The 23,743-nt window shown below is 42.7% G+C and overlaps 1 protein-coding gene across 1 annotated transcript in view; it reads left to right on the forward strand.

Annotated features, from left to right (window-relative positions):
* Positions 1–22,532, forward strand: part of ADAM12 (ADAM metallopeptidase domain 12) — a 305,398-nt gene extending 282,866 nt beyond the window's left edge. The window contains exons 15-21 of the mRNA XM_032794825.2: positions 561–669; positions 766–964; positions 4,205–4,282; positions 15,151–15,259; positions 20,130–20,265; positions 20,902–21,010; positions 21,491–22,532. Of these exons, the coding sequence (XP_032650716.1) occupies positions 561–669; positions 766–964; positions 4,205–4,282; positions 15,151–15,259; positions 20,130–20,265; positions 20,902–21,010; positions 21,491–21,733 (983 nt within the window). The 3' untranslated portion in view covers positions 21,734–22,532. The remainder of the gene's footprint in view (positions 1–560; positions 670–765; positions 965–4,204; positions 4,283–15,150; positions 15,260–20,129; positions 20,266–20,901; positions 21,011–21,490) is intronic.
* The last annotated feature ends 1,211 nt before the right edge of the window (positions 22,533–23,743 follow it).

Genomic DNA, 23,743 nt, shown 5'->3' on the forward strand with positions numbered 1-23,743 from the left:
ATTCACCCACGAAAGCTCACGCTCCAAAACGTCTGTTAGTCTATAAGGTGCCACAGGATTCTCTGCTGCTTTTACAGATCCAGACTAACACGGCTACCCCTTTGATACTTGATGTGTTTTATGAGCTCTTTATATATTCCTTTCTCCCTATTTCACTCAGTGACCTAGCACTTTTCTTTGGCTATTCTGTAGCTCTTAAGTTCTCACTTAGCTATTCTGTAGGGAAGAGAGCCAACTGGCAAACTATTCAATATCTGTCTTAGCCAAACTAGTTACAATTGTTATGTCCTAGGAGGATATATGAGGGACACCATCTAGAAATCTTAAAGGAGAATTAAGCCTGCCATGTTTATCAATTAGCCTAGCCAAGAGAGACCATCAGCTGTGGACAACCCATACATTCAGGTTGCTCCGTTAGCAGGCTGAGCAAGCGCAAGTGTTTTGCTGTGCTTTGTCTGTATGCAGGCTACCTTTTACCTTCAACTACACCACCAGTGGAGCTCAAAGAAAACGATTAAAAACATGCATCAGATGAAAGTCTTGATTTGTTTTTGTTTCAGGTGCTAAACCCGCCCCCGGGATCTGCTTTGAGAGAGTCAATTCTGCAGGTGATCCTTATGGCAACTGTGGCAAAGACGCCAAAAGTTCCTTTGCTAAATGTGAACCCAGGTAGGGTCTCCTTTTGCACCTAGAACAACTGACATTGCAACACAAGCCACAGTTTTTGGATATCGTTAAAACTATTGAAATCATTTTTCCCTTCAGAGATGCTAAATGTGGAAAAATTCAGTGTCAAGGGGGAGCAAATCGACCTGTAATTGGTACAAATGCTGTTTCCATAGAAACAAATATCCCGCTGCAGGAAGGAGGCAAGATTCTATGTCGTGGTACCCATGTGTACTTGGGAGATGATATGCCTGATCCTGGTCTCGTTTTGGCAGGCACAAAATGTGAAGATGAAAAAGTAAGATTCAAAAATACTTTCCAAACAGCCAATTCTCAATGTATAAAAGTGGAACTTTACCATCCTTGTGTTTCAAATCTCTGTGTACTAAGACAAGTGTCACTTTTTTATTTTATTATCTTCCCTCATAATGAGCCAGATTTTTACCTGCTCCTTCACTTTGCTTCTGTTTTTGAACTCACAGTTTTGCATGTAGAATGTAAATCACTTAGACATCTGATTTATGAGCACAGTCAAGTACTTTTCATACAAATAGCAGAGATTTTATCTCCTGCAAAATAATTCCAGAAACCAAAATAAAGGCCAATTATTGAAAATCTGGCTAAGTATATTTTTTGCTGAGAGCTATATCTGGACATTAGGATTGCAATTAATCAGGTCTGCATGTTTTCTTGATTCAAGATTTGTTGTTTACACTATTGTACAGAATTCATTTGTTAGGTCAAAACATTTTCATACACCAGGTACCCACTACTTCTTGAATGTCCTTTAGACCCATTCGAAGCAACCAGTTCGTGTTTAATGAAACATAAGATTCAAAATATAAGTGTCCATGAATTTTCATAACAATATCCAAAACTTTCAGAGTCCAGGGAGTTTCTTGGTATTTTTGCAAAATTCTAATTAACCTCACACCAGCTTCGTAATGTGTTCATGAGATTTTGCTAATCATTGCTCACACTTCCATTTTTCACTTCAGAAAAAGCTGTATATTGAAATTGAGGCAATTGCTAAGAAGAAAGGCAGCTTCTGCCTGCAAAGAATGGCCTTTCACTTTAAAGGGAAACATAAACCAATTGTTGTGCAGCCATCAAAGCAGATTTTTGCACACACACGTGTGCATGCACACATATTTCACAAGCATTGCTAATTGTCTTGCACATTTGTAGTACAATTTCCGTCTTGGCACCACATCCATAGTTTTGGGTGGAGAGGAAAAAAGCAGAGTGGGAAATGGGAGACAGAAGAGCCCTGGGGACATTAGAGTGCCATGAATTTATTGGGGGAGGGAAGAATGGTGTCTCAGAACTACTGAGGAGGAGGAGGGGGAAGGCATGCTATTGGAGGATTGTGGGCAGAAAGGAAAAAGGGGAAGAGCCTGGAAAAGTTTAGGTAAGTTAAAACAAAACCATTCATATATCTAAATGCTTGAGTTTTGCTGAGTTATCACAATTTGTTAGGCATATTGGCAACCGATTTAAAACATTGACTACAAAAACTATATTATAAGAAAACGCACCACCCTCCAAAAATGTTTTCAAGTAATTCTGTTATAAAATGGGCTATAAAATGGCTTTTCAAAGAGAAAACTAGGAAGGAATCCAGTGGTAGAAAATCCCCTCATTCCAGTTCAGTAGTGAATATCTAATCTTTCTAATCTGTCTAATCGTGTACATATACACACACTATCGAATATACAGCCTAATACTTATGAAATTGTATGTTTTACTTTCAAGGCATTACCACATTTGTATTATGGATTCAGAATATGAATTTAAATAGTCTTGATTTTTTTTTTATGCTGAAGATATGCAGTTTGAAATGCAGCCATTTTAATGTGCTCAGAATTCTCTGTGCTAGTGCACTCTGAATATCTGAATTGTGAATACTGCTGTAATCAGAGCATATTCACTACATGCATGCACGTGGATGCCAATTCACTCTAATTTGTTTCCCGTTTTTCTTTCCACCAGGGGATAACTGCCCTGAATAGACATCCCTTTTGGCTACTGCCCTCTCTTTTACCCAGCCTGCTGCTAATTATTGTGACTGCCTTGTAATCCTACTAAACTAAACTACAGAGTTAAAGGAGAGCAGAATTTATACACTGGGTTTTTTATTGTTGAGCTAGTGTAGTAACAGTCATTCCAATCGTAATATCTTTTTCAGCTTGAATTGGATAACTTTTCAGTTATATCAGTCATTTCAGTTTGTATTGGTTGGTGCTTTTATTAGATGATGCTAATCTTGCTTTATCCCAACTTTCAGCTGTGTGGGAAGAATGAAGTTAACTCTCTGTAATGATTGCAAAACAAAGAATTTTGCATGTGATTATATGACACTCTATATTTGTTAATTTCCACTTAACAGAAGGGTAAAAGCTCTTCCTCTAGGCTAACACTAATTTGTAGTTTCCTGTGAGATGATTTATTTTACCTAATCTGCAACTCTGTTTATAGTTGATTTAAAAAATAATTAAGCTTGAAAAAATTCAGTTAGAATCATTTAGATTTATCAGAGGGGATGAAATTAGCCCGTCCCCCAGCGTTGATCAGTGTTCTTTTGAAAATATTAAAAAATTTCCAGACATTATGGGCCAGCTCTTCCACTGGTGTAAATCAACATACCTCCATATAGTGGTGTAAATTGAGCTATGTCAGTTTATACCAGCAGAGGATCCAATCTTTTAATTCAGGAAGTGGTCTGTTGGCTTGTGAGAATTCTAATACAGCCAGTTCAAGTACATGAAAGAATCTGGTTTGGCATGTTCATAGTTCTGGAAGAATAAGAACACAATTATTTAAATAATAAAGTGTTTTAGTAGTTGTTAATTTTCAAAAACTAAGGGACAAATCCTCACCTAGTGTAAACTGGTGTAGCTCCATTGAAGTCAGTGGAGCTATGCAGATTTACACTAGCTCAGGATATAGCCTTCGATATCAGATAGATCTGAAATTCAATCTTGCAATACCCTGCATGCCAGTCAAGAGTGATACCGACCTTTACCATGACCTGGGGTTGAAGTGGATTTGAACCCAAAGGATTTACAAGGATAATAATATAAAGGACATACTTTTAAAAAGTATTCAGGCATTGCTGAGCTCAGTGGCGCAATGCCTAACTAATTTAGGAACTTAAGTCGTATTCAAAAGTGATTGAGGCATGGAGAAGCCCAAATGCCATTGACTGCCATACTTGGTGCATAAGTGCCTAAATTCCTTTTGAAAATGAAACTTAAGCTCCTGAATCAGTTACACTTTGCAACACTGAGTGCAATAATACCTAAATATCTTTAAAAATCTGGGCCATAGGTTCTGATTCTGATCTCCCTTACGTTGCTGTAAATCAGGGATAACTTCACTGGTGTGAAATCAGTTGCTGCATAGGCAAATCAGTACAATTGCTACTGGAAAGGTGATAGATGAACAAATGTAGCTGTAATGATGTAACAGTTTGCTGTGTGCACCCTAGGTATGTTTTTTTCCAGCAACATTAAAGCTGTTCTCTCTCATTTTGCAGATCTGTCTTAACCGCCGGTGCCAAAATACTAGTATATTTGGTGTTCATGAATGTGCAACAAAATGCCATGGACGCGGAGTAAGTATTACAGAAACAATTTTTTGCAATACCTAGTTGAGCAATAAATCATTCATTAATAACACCTCTGGAATCTATGATTGTTTGTAATATATCAGTCAAAGTCTCTTCAACATTTCACTCTAAAGATATTAATTTTCAGTGCCCTTTACAAACTGCGAGAAATTAAATGTGATTTGTATTTAACAAAAAAAATTGATCAAGTAGTAATTTATCTTTTTTCTAAATTAACATTCTGTGATGAAATGGAATTGTGTCGTCTTCAAAGTGATGTTAAGCCTACCCTTCCTTCATGAAGAATTTCCTATTAACATTTCAAACAAGTTGGTTCTCTGTGGTCCCAGCAGTGAGTTATAGTATGCATCAGAATTGAGATTTTTCAAAAAGGATTAAAATAAAAAAAATAGCAAAACCATGGTGACCGCAGTGTGGGAATTACAGACCAGTCACCTTAACTTCAGTACCCAGAAAGATAATGGAGCAAATAATTAAGCAAATCAATTTGTGAACAATCTAGAACAGGGGTTGGCAACCTATGGCACATGTGCCAAAGACGGCACACAAGCCGATTTTTAATGGCACACTGCTGCCTGCCGGAGTCCCAAGGACATGCAGAGCCCACGCAGCCTTCTGCCCTGACCCCCCCCACACACACACTCAGCCCTCTGTCCTGACCCCCCACATCCACTCAGCCCTCTGCCCTGAGCCCTGCATACCCCCCAGGCCCATGCCCTGTGCCCTGCACATCCACCAGGCCCCTGCCCTGAGCCCTGTACCCCCCTCATACACACTCAGCCCTCTGCTTGACTCCTTCACCCACCCATAACCCTAGCCCTGACTCTGGCACCCCCCTCACATGCCCCCAGCCCTCCGCCCTGACTCTTGCACCCCCATATTCCCACCCCCACACTGAGCACCAAAAGGGAGCTCCTGCACGCCCACACACACATCCCCACCTGCACCCCTCGCACCAAATGGGAGCTGCCCAAGTAAGTGCGCCACACCCAAACCTCCTGCCCCAACTCTGAGCTCCCTCCTCCATTCTAGCTCCTGGCCAAACTCTTCACCCCCAGCCCTGTGCTCAGTGCACTCCCACCCTCAGCTCAGTGCAGAGAGAGGAAGAGAATGGGGCAGAACCAGAGAGAAGGTAGGTACCCACTGTATGTGGGCAAGGCCTGGACCCCAGACCAGCAGCAGGCTGAGCAGGTCCGGCAGCCTTGATCCCGGCTGGCAAGAGCCGGTGGATGGAACCCCTGAGCAGCAGTAGGCTGACTTGCTCAGCCTTCTGCCGGTCTGGGGTCCAGGCTGCTGGCCCTGCACAGCCCACTGTCAGTCTGCAGTTCTGGGTGCCGGACCCTTGGCAGCTGGGGTCCCATCCACAGGCCCTGCTCAGCCTGCTGCCAGCCTAGGTGAAGAGAACCCCAGACCAGCAGCCAGCTGAGCGGGCCAGCGGCATAAGATAAACATTTTAATTTAATTTTAAAAGAAGCTTCTTAAACATTTTGAAAACCTTGTTTATTTTACAATACAACAATAGTTTAGTTATATAATATATAGACTTATAGAGAGAGAGACCTTCTAAAACACATTAAACTGTATTATCAGCACACGAAACCTTAAATTAAAGTGAGTAAATTAAGACTTGGCACACCACTTTTGAAAAGTTGCCAACCCCTGATCTAGAAGATAAGTATGCTATAAGTAATAGCATAGATTTGTCAAGAACAAATCATGTCCAACCAACCTAATAGCTTTTTTTGACAGAGTAACAAGCCTTGTGGATAGGGGAGAAGCAGTAGATATGGTATATCTTGATTTCGGTAAGGCTTTTGATATTGTCTCAGATGACCTTCTCAGAAACAACTAGGGAAATAAAACCTAGATGGAGCTACTATACGGTAGGTGCATAGCTGGTTGGAAAACCATTCCCACAGAGTAGTTATCAGTGGTTCATAGGCAATCTGGAAGAGCAAATCAAGTGGGGTCCCACAGGGATCGGTTCTGGGTCTGGTTCTCTTCTATATTTTCATCAGTGATTTAGATAATGGCAATGAGAGTACACTAATAAAGTTTGCAGGCGATACCAAGCTGGGAGGGGTTGCAAATGCTTTGGAGGATATAATTAAAATTCAAAATGATCTGGACAAATTGGAGAAATGGTCTGAAGAAAATAGGATGAAAATTCAACGTGAACAAATACAAAGTACTCCACTTAGGAAGGAACAATCAGCTGCGCACATACAAAATGGGAAATGACTGCTTAGGAAGGAGAACTCCAGAAAGGGATCTGGACAACAAATATGCTTCTGGAATGTATTAACAGGAGTGTTGTTAAGCAAGACACAGGAAGTAATTCTTCTGCCCTACTCCATGCTGATTAGGCCTCAACTGGAGTATTGTATCCAGTTCTGGGTGCCACATTTGAGGAAAGATGTGAACTAATTGGAAAAAGTCCAGAGAAGAACAACTAAGGTCTAGAAAACATGACCTGTGAGGGAAGATTGAAAAAACTAAGAGGGGACGTAACAGAGTTTTCAAGTACATAAAAGGTTGTTACAAGGAGGAAGGAGGAAAAATTGTTCTTAAACTCCGAGGATAGGACAAGAAAAAATGGGCTTAAATTGCAGCAAGGCAGGTTTAGGCTGGACATTAGGAAAAACTTCCTAACTGTCAGGGAGTTCAAGCACTGGCATAAATTGCCTAGGGAGGTTGTGGAATCTCCATCATTGGAGATTTTTAAGAGCAGATTACACAAATACCTGTCAGGGATGGTCTAGATAATACTTAGTCCTGCAGTGAGTGCAGGGGACTGAACTAGATGACCTTCTGAGGTCCCTTCTAGTCCTATGAGTCTATGAAAGTTACATGAGATAGATTTAGATTTAAACAAGTTATGATAACCTATTTCAGTTCACAAAACATTTTAGCGATAAAGAGCACCTAAATGTTTTTAAACACAGTTTATTTTTCATGAAGGTGTTAATTATTTCAAACTACATCATTTTAATCTTTATTTGCTGCACAATTGGTTCATTTGTTTCCGTGAAAGCCTGTGCCAACAGAAATAATGCTTCAAGAACTATAGGAACTAAAAATCCCTTTTTATAATTAATAGATAATATTATAGCTTGTGTTTTGAAAAGATTTGCAGAGTCCATGATAACATAACTTCTTCAAGTGCTTGCTCATGTCAATTCCATTCTAGGTGTGTGCATGCCCATGTGCACAGTTGTCAGAGATTTTTGCCTTAGCGGTATCTGTAGGGTCGGCAGTGGTGCCTTCTGGAGTGCTGTGCTCATGTGTCGGTATATTAGGCACTGCCGGCCCTATGCCCTCTCAGTTCCTTCTTACTGCCCTTGATGGTTGGTTGGAGTGCCTTCCCCTTGCCTTGCAAGTGGATAGCAGTTCACACTAAGTCTCGTTGTTAACTTTGTATATTGTTTGTTTACAGTAGGTAAGTGTTAAGTAATGTTACTTAGTAAGTTAGAGTCCCAGTGGGATATGCCCTGATCTCTGGGTTTTAAGCCTTGTTTTGACTGCAATAGGCCTATTCCTGTTAGTTAGCTGTCACGCATGAAGGACAAGTGTTGCATTTGCAAGAACTTTCGTCCTCGAACTCAAAAGCAGCGCAACATTCATCTAAGGGCCTTCCTCATGGAGACTGCTCTTCGCCCAGCATCAGCGCCTTCCCGCTCTGACTCTGTGCCTAGCAACTTGGCCTTGGTGGGCAGTGCACTGCCAACACTGGGGTCCGCCTGGCCCTGCTCCTTTTTGCCAGTGGCCAAGAAGCATCTGAAGAAACGAGACTCCCTGAGACCAAGCAAGAAGGGTCAAGGGATGTTGGGCAAAGGACTCAGTTCAGGCCACCCACCCACTCCGGAGCCACAAGGGGGTACCTCTCTGGCTGGATGCCCCAGTCCGCCCTAAGGATCCACAACTGACTCCCAGAAGCAGTAGGGCACACAGGCACTTGGTAGGGCCATCGACATCTGAGGACCTCCCGGTGACCAGGGATCAGAGAGCTCTCCCAGCACCGCCAGTGCAGCGCATGGTGTTGGATCCAGCTAAGGTTTCCCAAAAAGGTAAGCCAGCCATGAGAACGCTGTTGGTCCCCAGAGCAGATGCAGCGTTCCCTATCTCCGCGGCTGGGATCCCTGACTCGACAACCTAAGTCTCCTGTCAGACAGCCCAGGTCACCAGCACAGCACTTGCGGTCACCATTGACATGCCTATGATGAGATGTGGTCTCCGTACATCCAACACAGATCATCCTCCTGCCAGCCTATCCCTCAGCATAGATCTCCATCGGTGCATCGTTCCCCTCAGATATGGGACCAGTCATTGGCATGGCACTGATTTCCCTGCCTCCAGTACTGGTCTTTAGAGAGGCACCAGTCCTTCAATTCAAGGCATCACACTACCATGGCAGCGGTCAGCTGCCAGACACATGCTTCTATGACCCCACCCTGGTCACCGGCAGGGGACTTGTCCAGATCAGAACAGGACTTCAGCCCCTCACCATGACAGAAGCAGCTCTTGTAGGCGCCCAAGACCACCTAGGCTTCCACAGTGCCGACCTGGCAGCAGGGCCAGTGGCAGGAGCAGTGGCCATATTGGAATGCAGGAGGCATGCCAATTATGCCAATGCCCTTCTCGCATCACTCCTCCCTTGCTGCCTCAGAGAAGCAACCCACAGCACTGATGGCACTGGGCCTGGTACGCAAAGCAGAATCCCATACTGCAGTAGAGGAGTGGTGCCCACTCCAAAAGAACCTTCCCACACAGGGGACAATGTCCCAGACCCTTCCTAGATGGTCTAATCCTCATCTTTGTCTCCAGACAAAGCAGTAGCAGGGCCATCAAGCACCAGTCCTCCTGATGACTTTAAGGGGCACCAAGCCTTGCTAAGAAGGATGGTTTCAAACTTGGGCTTGGACGTAGAAGAAATGGCAGAGCAGCCTGACACTTTATTCAACATGCTTTTAAAAGTTTATTTGATCGCCAGCCTTCAGTTTAGGGTGTCAAACCACCGAGCTTTATTGGGAAGATATAAAATTTTAATCCGTGGGACTCCTTCAAAAAGTTTAAAGACTCGCTACTCCAGGACTTGGCCCAAGAGTTCACTGCCATCTTGGAGAAGGGTACCACAGTGGTAAGGACTTCCCTCCAGATGCCCTGGGATGCGGCCAATTTGGCAGCCAGGTTCAGTACCTCCGCCATGGTAATGAGGTGCATTTCCTGGCTTCAATCCGCACGTCTGTCCCAGGAGATGCAGTCCTCCATCCAGGACCTCCTGTTCGATGGGAGCAGTCTCTTCTCCAAGCAGACAGATGCGAGGCTGCATGAACTTAAGGACACTCGGGCCAAATCCCCTCCTGCACCAAACTCCCTCCCAGATCCCATGCCCCTCACCCTCTCCTGCACCCCAACACTCTGCCCCATCCTGGAGCCCCTTCTTGCACCCAAACTCCCTCCCAGAAAGAAACTAATATAACAGCTGTTCTAAGGTAAGAAGTAGGCCATTTTGAATTAACTCAACTATATTTTACATGTTTTCAGACTGAAATGTAACCACAGAACACGATTTATGTTAATTAAAAGGCAAGTTTAGTATAGCATTAATGCCATAATTGTGATCATTTTGTTTTAAATTAGGAAAAAGACTCGTATACAGGGGCCCCACAAAATCTAATAGCCCCGGGCCTGTAGGAGAGTTAATCTGGCCCTGATCAGGGTATCCAGCCCAAGCAGGCTTCGCTGTGGTCAATATTGGACTACTTTCTGCAGCTCAAGCTCCAGGGCCTGTCTCTTTCTTCAGTTAAGGTCCACTTGGCACTATTTCAGCCTTCCACTCTCCATTCCAGGGCAGGTCAGTCTTTGCTAAAAACATGACGATCAGGTTTTTGAAAGGTCTGGAGCAACTCTATCCCCATGCTCGTGACCCTGTCCCTCATTGGGACCTGAATCTCGTGTTGCCGCAGCTCATGGGTCCCCCTTTTGAGCCTTTGGCTTCCTGCTCCCTTCTTTTATTCTCCTGGAAGGTCTAATTCCATTTTACAAGGACACGGTCCAGCTGCGACCGCACCCAGTTTTCCTCCCTAAGGTTGTTTCACAGTTTCATATAACCTAGGACATATACTTACCTGTTTTCTTTCTAAAGCCTCATAAGTCAGATGAGGAGCATAAATTGCACTCTCTGGACATCAGGAGAACATAGCCTTTTACATTGAAGGGACCAAGCTGTTCCATAAGTCGATGCACTTGTTTGTCATGGTGACGGACAAGATGAAAGGTCTTCCAGTGTCTGCCCAGAAGAATTCATCATGGATCGCCTGCTGCATCTGTTTTTGCTATGATCTGGCTAAAATGCCTTCACAGTGATTGTAACCGCCCAGACAACCGGGCCCAAGTGCTGATTCAAGATATCTGCAGGGCCACTACCTGGTCATCCATTCGCACTTTCACGTCTCCTTATGCACTTACCCAGCAGGTCTGAGATGATGCTGTCTTTGGTAGAACAGTGTTGCAAGCCGTACAGCCGTGAACTCCATGCCCACCTCCATGGATACTGCTTGTGAGTCACCTAGAATGGAATCTACATGGCCAAGCACTCGAAGAAGAAAAAGTGGTTACTTAGCTTTCGTAACTGTTATTCTTTAAGACGTGTTGCTCATGTCCGTTCCATTACTCGCCCTCCTACCCCTCTGTCGGCATTGCAGACAAGAAGGAACTGAGGGGGCGTAGGGCTGGTGGCACCTAGTATACCGACACATGAGCACAGCATTCCAGAGGGCATCACTGCCGACTGTATGGATACCGCTAAGGCAGAAATCTCTGATGACTGTGCACATGGGCACACACATACCTAGAATCTAATGGACATGAGCAACACATCTCAAAGAACGTTACGAAGGTAAGTAACTGGGTTTTGTCAGTGTGTGGAAATAAACATTGACTTACAGATTGGCATTTATACATCAGTGCTATGGAGCACACACGGTGACTTCTAAGAAGCAAAACAAGAACTTGCAGAGTTGTAGATGGTAATCCTTGCAGAGCTTTATGCTATACTTATTTATAAATTAAATGATATTTTTAACTGTATGGGGAAAACAAATCAGCTGTAATGTTTTATATGACTCTGGAGTATTTCCTTTAAAAGTACTGTGAGAGGAAGTGAAGGCTGAGTAAATTATTTTTATTGAACTATGCAGACTCCCCAAAATACGGCCTTACTGAAAACCTGCAAATTGGCTTCTTCAGAAAAAGCATCTTGAGAGGTTATTTGACTTAACTAGATTGTCTTAAGTAGGATTCTACTGATCAATCTGTTGTCAAGTTTTCCCATGGCAAAGGTTCCTGCAAAGCAGTGATGATCAATGTTAGTAGAACTAAGGACCCCCTTGGCACCTTGCCGTAAGTGCGAGTGTGAGAGTGATAAAGTGTAACTCTGCCTTGCTAGCCCTATGCAGCACAATGTTTATCTCGTTCAATCATACCATAATGGCAAAAGGTGCATTAGCTGCCACTTAAAATCCTGGCAGCACCTCATTTGGATGGGAGGAGGTCTTCCCCTGGGCGACAACTGAAGGACTAGCCCTTTGTTGGAGAGCTGAAGGTTTCTTTTTTTTTTTTTTCTTTTTCGTATCTCTCCAAGAATAAAGCACAGGGATCCTTTAGCTCATTCTCCCTTGTGCAATGGAAACAGTGGTTATTACCCGATTGCGTCTGTTCCTTGGTGCTCCCTCATTGCTGCAGGGAGCACTCCCTCAGTGAGCCATGTGCTTCTATAGCCAAACTATAGGCTAAGCAAATAGAGCACCACTGTGGGACACTAGTGGTGTATATAAAAAAATAAATAAATTCCCCTTCACCCCTGTGGGTGGTATGTGTCTTCCTCAACCTCGGGTCCTCTACCAGAGGCCTGGGAGTTTGAGGGTCTGCCGCAGTATCTTAGCTTGTTCCTAGCACTGCACTCTTCTGGACAGAGAGCTCTGATGTTGTTCCTGGGATCTGTTGGAGCCACTCACCCAGCTTAGGAGTCACGCCCCGAGTGCTCCTACACCACTGGGACCACTTTGGCTTCACTTTCCACATCCTCTCTAGTTCCTCTTTCAGGCCCTGGTACTTCTCCAGCTTCCCATATTCCTTCTTCCTGATGTTGCTGTCACTTGGCACTGCTATATCTATCACCACCACTGTCTTTCTGGTCCTTGTCTATTACCACAATGTCTGGTTGATTGGCCAGTACCTGCCTGTCCGTCTGGATCTGGAAGTCCCACAGAATCTTAGCCCTGCTATTCTCCACAACCTTCTGTGGAATCTCCCATCTGGTCTTGGGAGGGTCTAGCCCATACGCTGTGCAGATGTTTCCTGTACACAATGCCGCCACTTGGTTGTGCCGTTCAGTGTATGCTGTTCCTGCCTGCATCTTACATCCTGCCACTATGTGTTGGACTGTCTCTGAGGCCTCTCTGCACACGTTGCACCTTGGGTCCTCTCTAGTGTGGTAGACCCTGCTTCAATGGATCTGGTGCTCAGTGCTGTTCCTGTGCTGCTATGATCAGTGCCTCAGTGCTGTCTTTTAGTCCAGCCCTTTCCAGCCACTGGTAGGATTTCCCAATGTCATCCACCTCAGCTATCTGTCGATGTACATCCCATGCAGGGTCTTGTCTTGCCATGGCACTTCTTCTGCTTGGTCTTCCTCCCATGTCTGCTGCTGCCTCAGGCATTCTCTCAGCAGCTCATCTTCGGGGGCCATTTTACTGATGTACTCCTGGATGTTCCGGGTTTCATCCAGGACAGTGGCTTTGATGCTCACCAAGCCCCGCCCACCTTCTTTCCGGCTGGTATACAGTCTCTGGGTGTTGGACTTGGGGTGGAAACCTCCGTGCATTGTGAGGAGCTTCCGGGTTTTCACATCGGCAGCCTCCATGTCTTCCTTTGGCCAGCTCACTATACGCGGCAGGGTATCTGATGACTGGCAGGGCATATCCGTTGATGGCGTGGATCTTGTTCTTCCCACTGAGCTGGCTCTTCAGGACCTGTCTTATCCTTTGGTGATACTTGGATGTTGCTGTCTTCCTTGCCTCCTCATCATGGTTTCCATGTGACTGTGGGACGCCAAGGTACTTGTAGCTGGTCTGTATGTCTGCTATGTGGCCCGCTGGTAGTTCCACCCCATCAGTCTTGACTACCTTCCCTCTCTTCACTACCATCCGGCCACACTTCTCCAGTCCGAATGACATCCCGATATCCTCACTGTAGATCTGCGTCAGGTGGATTAGCGAGTCGATGTCTCGTTCATTCTTAGCATACAGCTTGATGTCATCCATGTAGAGGAGGTGGTTGATGGTAGTTCCACTCCTGAACCTGTACCCGTATCCAGTCCCTTGTGATTATCTGCTGAGGGAGTTTAAGCCTATGCAGAACAGCAGCGGGGGACAGTGTATATACGCCGCACTTGAGCCACTTGTGCAGCTGCCTTGAGTTGACTTCCAGTGTTGTCTTCCATAGTCCCATTGAGTTCTTGAGGAAGGTCCTTAGTGTCTGTTGACTTTGTATAGCGCCAGACATTCACAGATCCACATGTGCGGCATTGAGTTGTAGGCTTTCCTGTAGCCAATCCAGGCTGTGCTCAGATTGGTCCTATATATATATATATATTTTCAGGTCATGCAAATCTAGTGTCAAGGGAAAGTTTTTGTCACAGGAACCTGGGGCAGGTCAGGTCTCTTCAGAGGTGCCCACCTTGCACCATCCTTCTCAGCTGTCAAGATCCATCTTCCTTCAACCTGCATATCCCATGAGATCAAACTCTGTCCTGCTTCCAGTTCCCTGTCTCCTCCCCAGGGGCAGCTGTAGGTATTTTGCTGCCCAAGCATGGCTGTCAGACTGTCTTCAGCGGCTTGCCTGCAGGAGGTCCCTGGTCCCGCGGATTCGGCGACATGCCTGCAGGAGGTCCACCGAAGGCAACCAGCAGACACTCCGCAGGCTTGCCACCGAAGGCAACCTGCCTGCTGCCCTCACAGCGACCGGCAGAGCACTCCTCGTGGCTTGCCACCCAAGGCACGTGCTTGGCGTGCTGGTGCCTGGAGCCATCCCTGCTCCTCCCTTTGGCTGGGAATGTTGGTCAGCCTTAGAACTGAGGCCTGAGAAGTGGCAGAATCAGTAGGCAGTCCAGCACAGGTAGGTTAGGACTGGTTTACAGAATTCAGCTGGGGAATTGAAAACTGAAGCCTAAAACCTGACAACTGTTCCAGCATCTGAAGTTCAACTCTTGGAAAACTAAAACATCCAGGTTTCTTTAGTAGACCTTTACAGCAAATGCAGTTGTATTGGTGCTGGCTACTAGAGTAAACAGGGACCAGGAAGCAAGCTGCTCAGGCATTATTAGAGTGTTAGGAAGGTGAGAGGAATCTTGTTCCTTTCAAGGAAGAAGCAACGGGAGTTGTGTGAAAGTGGGGCTCCTGTTAGAGAGGAGAAAGGGAGACACTGAAGACAACTGTACCGAGTGTTATTTCGGATGATTGAAGATGAACACCACTCCTCTGATGCTCTGAGGTTTATAGTTCCAATAGAGGTACTAGATGGCACTTACAGTTCAAGTTATCACCTGCAATACCTGAATAGCAATTTAGGTTCCACATTGCTATTAGGATATACACATTTTGAAAAATGTATAAGTAATTGTATTTAATTGAGGTTGTGGCAGCAGGCTGATTTGGATGTGTCTCTGTTATGACATGAGATTTAACCTCCATGCATCTACCACTGCCGGAGTGAAAGCTCCTATAGTCTGATAAGATTCAATCTAAGCTGCCTGGAATAACATTTTACATTACTTCATTTGTCATTTTGTTTTGAAGGTCTGTAACAATAAAAAAAATTGTCACTGCGAAGCTAACTGGGCCCCTCCCCATTGTGATAAACCAGGGTTTGGCGGCAGCATGGACAGTGGACCAACCAGACAAGCAGGTTAGTAATAGCTGGTGCTTTCCTGCCATTCCATGGTAGAAAGTGAAAATCCAAATGGGTTTTATTGAAAATGTCTGAGACTGCAAAACTGTCAATAAATTGAGCAAGCTAGTCCAAATGAATTAGCACTAATTAAAATTTAATGAAGCCAAAAACACTGACAGTTGATTGTAGCAATGTTGTTGCATAATTAAAAACACAACAATCCAGAGATTTTGTTTGTTTTCAAAAGTACACTATCTAGTTAGGTAGTTCTGAGATGTGGGGCGATGGTATATTGGTGTGAGCACAAGATTATGAACCAGGAACTCAAGTTTTAACCCTAATTCAGTGTGGACATGAGCAAGTAACTTAACTTTTCAACTGCTATAACGGCTTACAGGGTACCCTGTAACAGTTCCCACATATTTATTGAGTCTCTATATCATATAAGAGAGAGACACAGTGTTTTTGATCTACCTTGAGATACATCAAACTCCAAAGCATCCTCCATTGACTACAGCATCACTGTATCAGCACCAGCATGGGTTTATTGAAAATAAATCTTCTCAGACTAACTTGATATCTTTTCTGGATGAGATTACAAGTTTGGATGATAGAGGTAACAGTGTTGATGTAATGTACTTAGATATCTGTAAGCCATTTGACTGGATACCACACAACATTTTGATTAAAAAACTAGAATACAGAATTCTCATCACAAACATTAAATGGATTAAAAATTGGCTAACAGAGAGGTCTGAAAATGTAATTGCAATCAGGGAATCATTGACCAGGTGTGTTTCTAGTGGGTTTCAGGGATTGTATCTTGGTGTGACGCTATTTACCATTTTTATCAATGACCTGAAAGAAAACTTAATATTCACTTATGACACAAAGACTGTGGGAGTGGTAAGTAATGAAGGTGACAGGTCATTGATACAGAACAAACTGGATCACTTGCAAACCATGTGTATTTTAATATGGTCAAATATAAACAAAGAATACTTACAGAATGGGGGACTCTGACCTGGAAATAAACTTGGAGGTCATGGCAGATAATCAGTTCTACATGTGCTCTCCTAGTGCGACCCTTTCACCAAAAGGGCTAATGCAATCCCTGAATGCATAAACAAGGAATCTTGAGTAGTGTTAAGGATATTACCTCAGTATATGGCACTGGTGTAACCGCTGTTGGAATATTGTGTCTTGTTCTGGGGTCTACAATTCAAGAAGGATGTTGATGACAAATTGGAGAGGGTTAAGAATAGATCCACAAGAATGATTAGTGGCTTGGAAAACATGTCTTACAGTGATGGACTCAAGGAGCTCAATCTGTTTAACAAAGAGAAGGTTAACAGATGGTCACAGTTTGTAAGCACCTATGTGAGGAACAAAAAATTGACAATGTGCTTTTCAATCTAGCAGACCAAGGATATAAAGGTTGGAGGTTTAAACTAGACAAATTCAGACTACAGATAAAGTGCAGATTTTTGACAGTGAGAGTAATTAGCCACTTGAACAATTTAGCAAGGATCATGGTGGATTTTCTATCACTAGCAATTTTTTAAAACAAATTTGGATGTTTTTCTGAAAGATATGCTCTAGTTCAAAAATAAATTAATTCAAGGAAGATCTATGGCCTATGTTATATAGGAGGGCAGACTAGATGGTTACAGCAGTCCTTCTAGCTTTATACTCTGTGAATTATGAGACTGATTTTCAATAGTGTCTTTGTACTGTTTGTGCATGCAAAGCCACACCCACAATTGTGTGCCTAATGTAAGCCTGAAATTGCTGTCATTACAAGTGCAAATTGGGAATTTGTGCAATCAGATGGCCAGACATTCATGCATACTATTAACTGATTTGCATGCATGCATTTTTAAAAATCAGAACCTCTGAATATGACAAATCCAGAAAAATAAGAAACTGTGATATGGGGACTTTAAGAAGGGGCTTTTGTAGTGGGGAAAACTTCTGAATATGTCACACAAACATAAATGCATTTAACTTTCACATATATTTAAAAGTTCCTCTCAAATTTGATGATAATGGAAGATGTATATATTTCCTTTACCCTGTGCCTTCAATTTCCCTATGAGCAATCCCTGAAATATTGTCCATTGCATCCTATTTCTCCCCTAACCAGACAGATTTTTTCTATACATGTTGATAATCCTTGAAAATCCTTAGACAGCTGTGGGTGTGGCTTTGCATGCACAAACAGTACAAAGACACTGTTGAAAATCAGTCTCATAATTCACAGAGTATAAAGCTAGAAGGACCACTGTAACCATCTACTCTTCCCTCCTATATTTATATTTCAGAGTATGATAACTAGCGATTTCAATGGAGTTCTAATTTATATCAGTGACAGGAGAATTAGGCCCATAGTCTACTCACATTTGCATATGTGGCCTATGATTTCCTGGGAAGTAATCTGAGCTCTTTTCATATGAATAATGATATTCAAAAGTAAATTGGATTGTATTCTTTACATACTGGATCCTGCAGTGAATTGTAATGCTGAACTAGTGACCTCACAATCATTTCCATGGCAACAACATGACATTATGATTTCACTGCAGGACATAGCAGAAAGATGATTCTGGGTTCTGAGGGAGAAAGATCTTATTCAAATACCAAACATCCAACAAAATAGCAAAGAAACTGAGCTCAAGAAGTGAGCAAGTACAGTTTTATTAATGTGCAAATATTCTCATTTTTCCAGGTTTGTCTAACACAAGTCCTTCTTTAACTCACCGTGCTATGGCTAAGTAGTCCAGAGAACTACAAAATCTGACTGTACATATCATGTAGAATGTGCTGCACTACATAGTGGTAACTGGGGAGAAGGCAAATATGGGGTGTCTTCAATAATTCCGTTTTCTTTGGAAAGAAACCCTTTAATGTTACTTTTAAAATAGTTTTCTGCAGTTTTATATATCATGATACTTTTGCCATCTATTTTCAATGATCATGGTATATTCAATAGTATTGGGAATAAACAAATATAGAAATTGCTAGGGGAGCTAATTTTCCTTCCCTGACACTTGTGATTTAAATATGAGCAGTTGATACAAGGTTTGGGTTATGATCTTAATAGTTTGCACACCTGTAAATCAAACTGTAGAAAGATTAGCTCAATAAAAGACACGCAGTCATTTATCTTAGTTAAATGTGACACATGGCTTGATTTGTCTTTAGTAACTGATTTTACCCAGCTGACTTTTACTAAATCCGTGTACTCAGCACACTATAGCTTTATTAAATAGCAGCACTAAAAATTTAACAGAATGGTTATGTAAAGGTAAATTAAATATAATTGCCTATACTCAGTTTACTAATTTTATTTAGCTTGTAGTACTGGAAAGAGATTTATTACTGGTACTCTGAGCTAAAGTGCTCTATGTCGCTGTCAGTCAACGCATACTTTATTGTCAATTGCATTGGCCAATGTCTGCCATTGTAAGCATTATAACTGTACCTTTTACTGAGGGTGAGAAATTCCATATATTGTTAGAGTTGTAGTTCTGGAGTATTATTGCATCTCCAGCTGCTGGAAGATGATCCTGCAGCAGACTTATGTAACAGACTTCTTTTCCATCTCTTCCTGACCACAAGATTGTGACTGGTTTTTGGTTTTTTCGATGCAAAACTTGCTGGCATGATTGATTCGTATCTTTGTTACCTTTAGATTAGACTATTGCATTGTGCTCTGCACAAAACTGCACTTTAAATCATTCTGGTAACCTAAGGCAGTGTAGAAGGCAGCCTGCACGTTAAATGGTGTGCCTCATTACAAGCACATGATACCATATTCTTAAATTGCCTGCTCCTTGATTTCCAAATTGAGATTAAGATGTTGGCTTTGACGTATAAAGCCTTAAGGGCTTGAGACCTTCCCACTCCCTAGCTATACTGCCACAGCTGCAGTTGGCAGAGAACCTTGAGCTGGAGCTCCTTGTTGGTATAAAAGAGAGAGGGAGCGCTCCTGGCAGGGTTTGCTCCGGATTGGGTTGGATGGAATCTTTGATTAGATTATTTTCTGGTTTTGGAAGAGCAGAAGCAACCAGCATTATTCATTATTGCATATTACTGTACTTAGAGCAAAGGCCACCCATTATTCCATTCCATCTGCTGTTACTGAGCTCAAGGAGCATAACCATTGTCACAGCAGTTAACAACCTGCAATGTAAAAGGCTGACATTTGGACTGTAAAATCCACAGTAATGCAATCCAAATAACACTGTGAAGTGGGCCACTGGAATACAGTGAAACCTGGTAAAGAAATTGCCATTCTGTAGTGTCTTAAATAAAAACAACCATGAGTGGTCTTGCTACTTAATTTGACCCTTAAATGGTAAGAATTATGTTTTTCCACCATAAGACAACTGATTTTTACACTTTCACTAATATCCATTTGAAGTGGAGAAAACTTTGGTAAACTGAGACACAACCATTTTGCTATCAGCTCTTGAGTTTTGCGTAGTATCTCAAATTGAAGCTAACAAACTATCAAAGTTTTTAGTATTTGTGTCACTGAGAATTGATATTTAATTGCCTCTTCCATCTTTTAGTGCACCCCTCTGTATTTTTTTTTTTCCAGTTTTCTGCTTTGGATATTTACACAGTTGAGGAATGAGTCTATCAGCTTGTATTTAACCATTTTGTTTTTGGAGTTGACAGAAACAAATGATGTGAGAATTAAGTTCATGCGTAATCATGGCAGAAATACTACCATATTAATTCCCTAATGTATTATTTACTAATTTCATTTTGTATGTTGCTAGAAAGCAGGCCTAGTCAGCAATATCCCACTCTTGATTTCAGACAGATTTCATCATAACTGACTCCATCACAAGTCAAAAAATGTGTTTTATTTCAGATAGTAGAAGTTTAACCATAGGAATACTCGTAACCATTCTGTGTCTTATTGTTGCTGGTTTAATCATGTATCTCAAAAGGAAGACTTTGATTAGACTGCTATTTACAAATAAAAAGACAACAATAGAGAAACTAAGGTATGATAATTTTTCTTAACTACCCACTCATTTAAATAAACTTCAGTAGAAACTAACTGTACTCATTACATTTCTCTCTACTTGTGGTGCGTATGAGACATTTACTAAAAGTGGATTCATTCATTAATTAATATGAGTTTTTCAGAAGTGTTCTTTCTTCACTTCAACTTCATTGACGTCAGCAAATAAAATGGGGTTTGACTATATGCCTTTTTATTATGCTTTCTGTGATAAGCAATTAAAAAGTAAAGGAAACTTTGCCTTGATTTTGGGTTGCTTGAAATATTTTCATTATCTGGCTTGGCCTTTTATCTAAACTCAGTCAAGTGAGCTAAAACTTCCGTATTTGAGGTCATTACTACTTAAATGCTAGACTCATTAGAATAGTCTCTTGGGTGCTATAAAACTGCATTTCTACAGATTGCAAGAGCTAATTTAACAGACTAGTGGCTTCAAAAAAATCAATATTTATTTTTATTCTTGCAAGATTTTTAGATAATTTTTACATTTCCTTGTTTTCCATAGAGAGCAAAAATAAGAAAGCCCTTTCAAAGTGTTATTCTGAGAAAGATACTGTGAAAAAAGTAAAGCTGTAAGAACTAAGTTGCATTCAATAAGTGTATTCTTGTATTGCAGGTCTGTGAGTCCAGCAAGGCCTTCCAGTTCATTTGAGCCTAATCATGTTCATGCCACAACTCTCAGTAAAAATCTAGTCAGAAAGCCACAAAATTTAAACATACATCAGGTGGGTTCTTAACAGTCAAAATATCATTATTAGAATTTGATATACATTTCCTGTATATTTGAAGTAATTATGACACTTATCTTTAAATATTAAAATTATGTAAAACTATGAACTAATTAAACAAGAGCAGAAAAAGTGGGTCCAAAATGCACTCTGGCTTCCAAGTTCCAAACAGATGGAGACTCAAATGTTGAAAGGAAATACAATTAGCCTCTGGGATACAGCCAGCCATCTCAGACAGAAGCACTACCATCTGAACAGCCAAGGATTAGTGTTTGAATAGGCTTCTGGAAGTTGTTAATTGCGTGTTCTCTGGCTGCAGAAAAGGAGTTTAGGGGGACAATAAAGGAGGGAGGGAAAGAAGGGGAAAGCAAGTGGAGAACACGGAAGATTACAGTGTTTCAAACAATATTGTTTGTATCCATAATATTCATTGGGATATTTTTAAACTGCCAATTTTATTATTTTATGGCTCTATAGAGAGATGGTCCGAGAAGAATGCTACCATATCAGACTATTGACAACACTAACCCTCTAAAGACATCTGATTTACAGCGGTCAAAAACACCACAGCGAGTCCTACCACCCCTTCACCAGCTACCTTGTCATCAAGCTGTACCTGCACGGCCACTGCCAGCTAACCCAACTCTTAGGCTTGCTCAGGTAAATCTACATTTTCTTATATTTACAGATAGTGATGTCAGGCTACAGCCTGCAGCATGAACAACAGCATATAATAAATCAGAATAAAATGTTTTATCACTTTTCATATATGGGTTCTCCCGTGGCATTTCCTGTGTGATTGATAGTGTAGTGAGTGGATAGCCAGAAAGCAGTCATTATGGCATAGCTCCTCAGCTTGTGTAAAGTGGTGTAGCTCCAGTTAAGTAAATGGAACTGTTCTGATTATTCTGAATGAGGATTTGGCCTTAACTATTCCTTGTACTTCAGCCAATTAAAAGACCAAGTTAGTACATGGTTGAAATATATAGTACAGGTGGGAACTTTACCATGGAACCTCTCTGTAACTGGGTAAACATCAAGGGTATTTTCCAGTTTAGCATACATGTCAACACTAAAATTTGCAGTGGAGTTAGTTATCCTCTGTGTTGTAACTGGTTTCCCTTTCTTACTTATATGTGTTGATGAAAGGGACTTTAAGCAAGGGAATGTTGGCCAGGTGACCACTATTATTGCTGCTCCTTCCTATAAGTAAAGATCCTTTTTACCATTACTCATGTGAGAGGAGATGGTCTTGTGCCTGAAGTGCAAGACCGAGAATCAAAGGTACGTCTTTGCTGTGGAGTTAATTTGCATGATCACCATCCAGGTTAGCCTAGCCTGCATGTGTGCAGCCACACTGCAAATCTCCAGGTGAATTACTGTGTGCTTCCTGGTGCTGTACTCACCTATATATATTGTTAGGACTTCTCAGGACATATCCTTTGATAGTTCTTTGTGCTGCAGTTACCTGAACCACTCTGATTCTCTCTTGGTGAATTGTGGAAGAATTTTTCTGTCCTTCTGCACTGATACACAAGGAATTGTGGAAGGGCACTGGAAAAGTATCAGTGCTCAAATGATTTAGCTCAGGTGATTTAGCACCTCCCTCTCTCCTTCCCTCCCATGGACAGTGTAGCAGGGTGACTACCCCGCTCCTAAAATAGAAGGGCTTAAAAGCAGCCCTGGAGAGGGCTGTGGCTGGGGACAGCTGATTGGGGAAGCAGCCACAGCTGGGCCACGTCCTAATTAAGCCACAGCTGGCCCTATAAAGGGCCATCAGCCAGGATCTAGGGGAGTCTTTCTCCCTCTAGCTCTGGAGGGAGATGGTCCTTGCTGCCTGAAAGCTAAGGTACTGAGGGTGGAGCAGTGCTGGGAAAGGGGCAAGCTGGGCTAGGGAGCTCAGGCCTTGTGACCTCCCAGGCTGTGGCCTGATGGCAAGGCCTAAAAGGGTACTGGGTTAGGCAGCAGGTCCAGAACCTCCCTTGCCTATGATGACTGGCTTTTACACTACAGTCGAACCCCTGGCCACATGCAAATGCCCATCTATTCAAGTCCTCCGCCTGGTGGGTCAGCAAACTAACAGCCATGATGGCTGACCTACTTTCTCCCCCCACACACACACACCCATACAGTTTTCCATAAAGAGAAAGTCTCCTTGTGCCTTCATTTTAAGTTCCTCCCAAAGTTCATCTCTGAGTTTTAGCATAACCAATACATCTATCTCCCAGTCTTCCATCCTAAACAGCATGCCACTCCTGTGGACAGGACGCTGCACTCCCTGGACATCTGCAGGGCACTGGCCTTCTACTTGGATAGGACTCGCGTCTGTCATGCCTCCCCACACCTCTTTGTAGGCACAGTGGAACGGTTGAGAGGGCAAGCCCTCTCCTCGCAGCACATATCCAATTGGATCTCTAAGTGCATTACAGAATGCTACGCGCACTCTAAAGCAATGCCACCTGGCAGAATCACAGCATACTCCATGCAGGCGCATGCAACTATCTCTGTCTCTCTGGCAGATGTCCCTTGGCACGTGAGCTGCCGCGTGGCAACATGGCACTCTGTCCACACTTTCACAGCGCACTATGCTATCGACCTGTGGGCAGCCGCAGAAGCCAATATAAGACACGCTGTCCCACAGCAGGTCTTCCCCATTACGTCCTCACACCCACCTCCAAGCTGATCATTACTCCATACTCACCCGCATTTGAAATACATATAAGGGTATCA

Source organism: Chelonoidis abingdonii, chromosome 15 (genome assembly GCF_003597395.2).
Source record: "Chelonoidis abingdonii isolate Lonesome George chromosome 15, CheloAbing_2.0, whole genome shotgun sequence".
Lineage (NCBI taxonomy): Eukaryota > Metazoa > Chordata > Testudines > Testudinidae > Chelonoidis > Chelonoidis abingdonii.